The sequence below is a fragment of the Limulus polyphemus genome, unplaced genomic scaffold, assembly GCF_000517525.1.
Source record: "Limulus polyphemus unplaced genomic scaffold, Limulus_polyphemus-2.1.2 Scaffold6820, whole genome shotgun sequence".
In the NCBI taxonomy this organism is placed as follows: domain Eukaryota; kingdom Metazoa; phylum Arthropoda; class Merostomata; order Xiphosura; family Limulidae; genus Limulus; species Limulus polyphemus.
Window position 1 is genome coordinate 9517 of NW_013672430.1, and position 8898 is coordinate 18414.

General features: G+C 31.7%; 1 protein-coding gene across 1 annotated transcript in view; it reads left to right on the forward strand.

Moving 5' to 3' along the window:
- LOC106474101 (cellular tumor antigen p53-like) overlaps positions 1 to 8267 on the forward strand; it is an 11360-nt gene extending 3093 nt beyond the window's left edge. The window contains exons 3-10 of the mRNA XM_013934793.2: positions 353 to 415; positions 2277 to 2368; positions 2972 to 3050; positions 4346 to 4535; positions 5039 to 5149; positions 6662 to 6770; positions 7683 to 7816; positions 8134 to 8267. Coding sequence (XP_013790247.2) covers positions 2283 to 2368; positions 2972 to 3050; positions 4346 to 4535; positions 5039 to 5149; positions 6662 to 6770; positions 7683 to 7816; positions 8134 to 8267 — 843 coding nt within the window. The 5' untranslated portion in view covers positions 353 to 415; positions 2277 to 2282. The remainder of the gene's footprint in view (positions 1 to 352; positions 416 to 2276; positions 2369 to 2971; positions 3051 to 4345; positions 4536 to 5038; positions 5150 to 6661; positions 6771 to 7682; positions 7817 to 8133) is intronic.
- The last annotated feature ends 631 nt before the right edge of the window (positions 8268 to 8898 follow it).

The window sequence follows — 8898 nt, forward strand, 5'->3', positions numbered from 1 at the left end:
CCAAGATAATATCTTATGGTATGCAGAACATCATGTGATACTGTTGATTTACATAACAAAGAACCCACTTTGACTTTGGGAATAGACAAACACAGTAAGAAACAAGGAAGTCACAGGCCTGTAGACTATTCTATACTATATATATATATATATATAAATAAACTACTTGTACTTGATAACCACAAACAATGTTAATATGTAATAAAAGTTACCCATTTGATACTTTTATTAGGTTGCAGTGTCGATGTGGTAGCTAATATGAATAAAACTGCACACACAAAAAAAGGTGTTAATCTGTTTCATTAACAGTTTCTGATGTTAGTATTAAAATAAACTTTTAACTTTGTTATAGGTGTCTTGCAGCTACATTAACCCATCAACATCTTCGTCAACCATCACTTACACGGATTTAGTGGTAAGTCAATCTTTTGTGAGGTAACAAAGTAACTTTATTAACATCTTTACTAATTGTCACTTACAAAGATTTAGTGGTGTCAATCTTTTGTGAGGTAACAAAGTGACAGTACTAACATCTTTACTAATTGTCACTTACACAGATTTAGTGGTGTCAATCTTTCGTGAGGTAACAAAGTGACGGTATTAACATCTTTACTAATTGTCACTTACACAGATTTAGTGGTAACCCAATCTTTTGTGAGTTAACAAAGTGACATTATTAACATCTTTACTAATTGTCACTTAAACAGATTTAGTGGTGTCAATCTTTTGTGAGCTAACAAAGTGACATTATTAACATCTTTACTAATTGTCACTTACACAGATTTAGTGGTGTCAATCTTTTGTGAGGTAACAAAGTGACAGTATTAACATCTTTACTAATTGTCACTTACACAGATTTAGTGGTGTCAATCTTTTGTGAGGTAACAAAGTGACGTATTAACATCTTTACTAATTGTCACTTACACAGATTTAGTGATGTCAATCTTTTGTGAGGTAACAAAGTGACATTATTAACATCTTTACTAATTGTCACTTACACAGATTTAGTGGTAAGTCAATCTTTTGTGAGGTAACAAAGTGACAGTATTAACATCTTTACTAATTGTCACTTACACAGATTTAGTGATGTCAATCTTTTGTGAGTTAACAAAGTGACGGTATTAATATCTTTACTAATTGTCACTTAAACAGATTTAGTGGTGTCAATCTTTTGTGAGTTAACAAAGTGACGGTATTAACATCTTTACTAATTGTCACTTACACAGATTTAGTGATTTCAATCTTTTGTGAGTTAACAAAGTGACGGTATTAACATCTTTACTAATTGTCACTTACACAGATTTAGTGGTGTCAATCTTTTGTGAAGTAACAAAGTGACAGTATTAATATCTTTACTAATTGTCACTAACACAGATTTAGTGATGTCAATCTTTTGTGAGTTAACAAAGTGACAGTATTAACATATTTACTAATTGTCACTTACACAGATTTAGTGGTAAGTCAATCTTTTGTGAGTTAACAAAGATTTAATTGTTTCCATTACAAACTTTTATACATGACCCGAGCCTCTGTAGAGACTTAGGTTTAATTGTTTCCATTACAAACTTTTATACATGACCCGAGCCTCTGTAGAGACTTAGATTTAATTGTTTCCATTACAAACTTTTATACATGACCTGAGCCTCTGTAGAGACTTATGTTAGTTTTTTGTTACGCTTTTCATTAAATTCTCTTGAAGCATATCATCAGGGACAGATTAGAGATTAAAAATGACCTTGTAAATTATTGTTATAGCAGCCCTCTAGTGAGGCTGGGAAAGAAGAATTCCTTAAATAAACTACACTTGGTTGCTGATATTCATAGTGTGTAGCTTCTATCGTCTGTTGCCATTCGTACAGCCTACCAATTAAACATAAGTGTATCTTACAGCATTTTATTTACATTCCACTGTATATTACATATATTAAAAGAGTAATCTAATTACCAGTGTATCATTCATCGATGCCATGAGCTATTTACTGGAAATTGGACAGCCAATTAAGCCCAATTTGAATAGTTAAAAATATAAAAATGTACTTTTCCAGCATAACTCTGCGTTTATCCATGCTACTGTAAAACAGTTTACAGTTGATTTAAAAGTTTAACAGTAAGAAAATTATATTTAAAATATGGATTCCTTCTTTGTTTTTTTTTTTTAGTAACTTGTTGTAATTTACGAATGTGAAGGTCAGCTCTGAATTATCAGTTTTCAATGTTACGACTATAGAAACTTAACGAGAGGTTTATAGTGTTGTTTTTTTGTTTTATTTATAAAGACTGAAATGGTTCATACAGACTACTCCAAGGTTTCTCTTCCTCCTGTTCTCACCCACCAGCCAACACCTGCATCTTGTACTCTGCCAGCCACGTAAGTGTTTACATGAGTCGTGCTTTACAAGTATAGTTTCAAATGTTTAGTTATTACGTTACAAGCTAAAATTAATAAACCAAGTCTTCCTGGTTACCCTTATCTATAACCAGTTAACTGCCAGAGTTTACCATGTCTTTAAAATCAGTAGTTACAACCTGTACTCGGCAATCGATTGGTTTACAAGTATAGTTTTAAATGTTTAGTTATTACGTTACAAGCTAAAATTAATAAACCAAGTCTTCCTGGTTACCCTTATCTATAACCAGTTGACTGCCAGAGTTTACTATGTCTTTAAAATCGGTAGTTACAACCTGTACTCGGCAATCTATTGGTTTACAAGTATAGTTTTAAATGTTTAGTTATTACGTTACAAGCTAAAATTAATAAACCAAGTCTTCCTGGTTACCCTTATATATAACCAGTTGACTGCCAGAGTTTACTATGTCTTTAAAATCGGTAGTTACAACCTGTACTCGGCAATCGATAGGTTTGAAACTCAGAAAACTGTGTTCTTAGCCAATTAGAAGTACTCTATGCTTTTCAACTTATTTATGCATACTTTTAAAATTGATGTGGATTTGTGTTCTTATTATGATACAGAAACAACTGGCTTGGACAGTATGGTTTCTGTATATCGTTTGGTCCTCAGGAGAAGCCCACTAAAAGCACAGCCTGGACGGTAAGTGTATTATCTATTCTGTGTGTTACCTATCAATAAGATTTGAACATGCAATAGCTTAGAACTCTTTTTTTTTTGTAATTCAGTTACTATGAACTGAGTTTTTGTTACCCTCTCTCTGCTATAAACGAGGTTAAGCATTTCGGCTGAATTATTAATTAGAAAACCACTAATCAATTTATAAGCATTTTTATTCCAAGTCTGGAAATTTAATTTCTTTATAAAAAAAAGTTTTCTAATTTTTCTTTTAATAATATTAAAAAAAATCAATTAAAATGTAATTCTTTTTAACTTGAGTTCTTTGCATGTACAAAAAGATCTGGGATTATTTTTGTCTTGAATTTAGGACCAGCAGGTTAGATATAAAACTGTAATATTTTAATATAGGACCAGCAGGTTAGATATAAAACTGTAATAGTTTAATATTGAAAGTATTTTCTCGTGCAAGATTAATTTTTGATGAGACTTTTTTTTTCTGCTGAGACTTGATTTAGAAGTTTTTATTTTTTTCCAAATTAAGTGACAAGTTCTCTAGTTACGTTGTACTGTTGTTAGCTGGAAAGGACAGATTTTCTCTGTTATAAAGTTAAGTAACATCCTGATAAATTTAAGATTATTAAGTAACTTCCTGATGGATTTAAGTAACCTGTTTTTTCAAATTGTAATTTGTGATGTAGGTATATTTTAAAGAAAACTTCAAAGATGATTCTAATCTGAACTGACTTTTCGTTAAACCTTGGAATAAATACATTATACGCCTTTAGTTTTTACTGTCATATTTTCACCTGGAATGAATACATTATACGCCCTTAGTTTTACTGTCTGTCATATTTCTCCTGGAATGAATACATTATACACCCTTAGTTTTTACTGTGTCATATTTTCTCCTGGAATGAATACATTATACACCCTTAGTTTTTACTGTCATATTTTCTCCTGGAATGAATACATTATACACCCTTAGTTTTTACTGTCATATTTTCTCTTGGAATGAATACATTATACGCCCTTAGTTTTTATTCTCTGTCATATTTTCTCTAACTGTGAGTACATTTCTCTCCAGTGTTTTATAATAATTAAAAATGAATCCTTAGATTTTTTTTTTTCTTGAAGATTGTAGATGTATGACTTGAAACACAAAAGACATACATAAATCATGTCGGCTGTATACGTCAGTTGGATGTCTTGGCAGTAGTCGAGTTAGACATTAACTTTCTGTTTTTGTTTTTGTTGATGTGCCTAAACATGGATTGAAAAAAAAGGTTTACTCCATAATTATTTTTATTTTCCCTCAGTATTCAGAAATGAAAGACAAACTGTACGTAAACATGGGAACTGCTTGTCCCGTGAGGTTCCACACAACGCACCCACCCCCTCCCGGCTCGGTGCTCAGAGCTATGGCAGTGTTTACCAAACCAGAGTACGTTAAAGACGTGGTTAAACGCTGCCTGAACCATTCAAGTCCAAGTGACGTGACCAATGAAAGTAATAAATATTTAAAATAGTTGATTAGGTTTATTGAATTAATTTTGGTTCCAAATATTCTAGTTTACTTATTTCTATGGAACTAATAATTTATAAAGTTTGATGTCTAATGTTACTAAAATTATTTGCCCTGTTTTTTTTTTAAGTTACACATCCTTCCTGATTTGATAAATTAATATTAATTTATGATCAGAGCAAGCTATCAATGTAGGTCCTATTAAAAATTGATCCAGTAATGAGTATAGATAATTAGATATCCAAGTTATAAAAACTAGAATTAATTGGGTCATCAGTTTGGTGTCCTTACTGTTTGCAATATTTTCATCCATAATCCTAATAATATCTTTCAAGATTTGGCCAGCTTAGGAGATAATCCAAAGTCCGTATACTAAGCTAAGAATACAAAATAACCTTTGATAAAAAAAAAAGTATATATATATATATTATAATAATAATAACAACAACAACAAAAAATGTAACTTACTTACTTACTGTTCCTCTAGACCATCCAGCTCCTGACCATCTGATTCGTTGTGAAAGTCCACAAGCATACTATGTTATGGATTCTAATAGTGAAAGACAGTCAGTTATTGTACCTTTTGAAAATCCACAAGGTAAGCTATTAAACTCACTATAGAAGTTTATTTAAAATTGACTCGTGTAAGGCAAAGATTACATAGTTAATTTTGTGAGACAGTTTTTTTTGTCTCTGTAAATATTACGGTACTAACAGTTTTAATGTTTTTAAGTTTTCCATTTACATATGTTGTTATTGAAGGCTGACTTGTAATTTTAAGAATTGTTAAATCTTTTATTATATCTTATTATCATTAAATTAATTAAACAGGTCAGATGTTGCATCTAAATGATTTCCAGCCACTGTTTTTAGGCTACTATTTCTCCATACATAAGATCTATTGTAAAAAAAAAACGAAAAATGTTGAAAGCTTTAAGGATCTTGAAATTTGCTGATGTGTAAATGCTCAAACAGTGTTCAAGTCTATAAATTTATAATTAATGAGACATTATTTATAAAACCAGGTTATCAAAAGGTATCTGTCAGAATACAGTAGTTATTACATATAATTTAAAATATCTAGTTTTTGTCAGTCCCACTGAACTATTTCCATTGAAAAAAAATCTCGATCGGGATAAGTCGTGTTTGTTGAAGGGGTGTGGGGAGAGAAAAAAATAACTTGAGAGGTTGAGGACCACTATTCTGTAATAACTTGAACTGTTGTTTAAAAATTAAAGACTGCTGATTGAGGACACAAATTTTATACTGATATTCTAGTCTTCTGTTCAAATCTCTAAAAATTCAAAATCGACCAGGTTTTAGGAACCAACAATTTATATTACAAGTTCATGCCGAAAGTCGTCTCGGAAAATCATGTTTTTCAATTGTATATTTTCAGCTCTGTATTAGCTGTCGTGCAACTAACACTTTTAAGGATGATCTGACGAGTTTGTTGGTCAAATATGCCGGACTTTTTGTTTGACCAGGTTAAATATGCCGGACTTTTTGTTTGACCAGGTTAAATATGCCAGACTTTTTGTTTGACCAGGTCAAATATGCCAGACTTTTTGTTTGACCAGGTCAAATATGCCGGACTTTTTGTTCGACCAGGTCAAATATGCCAGACTTTTTGTTTAACCAGGTCAAATATGCCAGACTTTTTGTTTGACCAACTTTTTTTTTTTAATCCAAATTGGGGAAATTAAGCTTAAATTATTTTGAAGATGTGTGTCTGATTCATCCGTTAGCTATATATCTCCAACTTGTGTTACATCTATATCTGTAGCATCATTTATACATCTGTATATTTGCATTTTTACATCACAATTTCAATGCTTTGATGTATAATTTTCATTCAACATTCTGTCACATATTGTAGATGTAGTTTTAGTCGGGATATATTATATTACTTTACCTACCTTGCCTTGTTTACACAATATTCGTTTCACACGAAGTAATTATGGTTTTCGTTTAAATTATAATTTCTTTCCTAACCCACCTCTCCATGTTACACAGTAAAGGACATTTGTAATTATGGTTTTGGTTTCAGTTAGAATGTCTTGAATAACCTTAACTCCTGATTTCATATTTTCGTTTAATTTTTATTCAGTTGGAATGTCGTACACAACTTATCTCTTCAAGTTCATGTGCCTGGGCAGCTGTGTGGGAGGACTGAATCGACGACCAATAAAAATTGTTTTTACTCTTGAAAATAAATGGTGAGTAGCAAAATTTTTCTTTTAATCTTTTCGGGTAGTTTTATACAATGTAAGTGAATGGACTTAGTTTCTTCTACTGCACTACAGTAAGGAGCATTTTGTTACGAGCCCATCAGCGGTAAACAGAATTCAATACTCCTTGGGAAGGGTTAACATTTCTATTATGAAGAAGGCATCTATCATTGTGTAGATGGTTCTTGGCAAGCTTACCTTTTTTACAACAGTATATCGATAACGTTTACAGCGTCTAATTAACCGGGAATACGATTTGTCCCCCGGTGGCCGAGCGGTAAGTCCGATGGCTTATGATGCTGAAAATCAGGTTTCAGTACTTGTGGTGGGCACAAGACAGATAGCCCATTGTGTAGCTTTGTGTTTAACAAACAAATTATGGATTGCATTGCAAATTTTCCTTCCAAGTTTCTCAATATTATTTTTCTTGTAAGCTTAAGTTGTTATTTCTTCTGCAGTGTTTCAAGACTTGTGTTTTCACTGATGTTGGACAGGACTTTGAAATTACTTGATTTCAGTATGACAAGACTTTCCATTTTTTTTTTCTCTTGGATTGAATACGTGATGTTTGTTTTGTGTGTTTCTAACAATGTTAAATTTTTTTTAATGGCTTCTCTCGATTTGCTACAGCACTCCTGGATATTAGTTTCAAGACTAACTGATGTATCAGTTACATAATATAAGATTATGCAGAAGTATAGGCAAAAGACTTGTTAACCTCCTCAGTCACTAAAGAGGTCAAGTTAAATACGGGCTTTACCATTATCTGATGTTTTTCCCAACTTGAAAATGTTGTACTTTTTAGTTTTACGTTATTATTTTAGCAAATAAAGAAATATATAACATGTAAGGACTGGCAGCATGTGGAATGATGCTAATGTTTTTACTGTCACTGTACAGCGGCTTGTGTATGGGGCGTCAGTCTTTGGAAGTAAGGATTTGTGCTTGTCCTGGGAGAGATCGTAGAACTGACGAGAAACACTTTGAGCGGCAACATGAACCACATTCTCAAGGTCTTGGAGAAGCCGTTAAACGTAAGTTTGTTTTGAGAATGTTAGTGTTTCTGACAACAACATAAAAATCAAGAAATGTTTATTCTTTTTACTGTTGTTGTACAAAAATATTTTTGTTAAATCAAATCCTTACCTGTGTTGTTTCTTTCTAAAATCAACTGTTAAAATGAATTTGTTTTTAACTGTGTAATATTTAACCGTCTTTTTTCTAGTTACAATGTCCTTGATGATTGTTAATAGAATAATTATCTGAATCCTGATTTTTGTTATCTTCAGTAAAAAAGCACAAAATGGAATAGGAAAATAATTATGATAATGTTTTTAATTTTATTTTGTAGGCACATCTAATGAGATATGTCAAGAGTTTGTGACTGTAGCTCCTGCCCCAAAGAAACCAAAGTCGAACAACGAAGATGATGAGATCTTCACTATTAAGGTAATCATGAAGATTACCATGCATGACAAAACCTAGATAAATCTTGTTTTACAGTAGATTTTCAAAACAGTTTATAGTATTGACATTACATACAGTAACAATGTTTATAAAATCTTGTATAAGACATTAAATAAGGTTCAGTCTTGAAACATACACGGGTTACAATATTTAATATAGAAACATTGCAGTGTTTAGTGTGGAAACATACACGGGTTACAATATTTAATATAGAAACGTTGCAGTGTTCAGTCTTGAAACATACACAGGTTACAATATTTAATATAGAAACGTTGCAGTGTTTAGTCTTGAAACATACACGGGTTACAATATTTAATATAGAAACGTTGCAATGTTTAGTGTGGAAACATACACAGGTTACAATATTTAATATAGAAACGTTGCAGTGTTCAATCTTGAAACATACACGGGTTACAATATTTAATATAGAAATGTTGCAGTGTTTAGTGTGGAAACATACACAGGTTACAATATTTAATATAGAAACATTGCAGTGTTCAGTCTTGAAACATACACAGGTTACAATATTTAATATAGAAACGTTGCAGTGTTCAGTCTTGAAACATACACGGGTTACAATATTTAATATAGAAACGTTGCAGTGTTTAGTCTTGAAACATTACGGGTTACAGTAAGTCGGTGTTTTAGG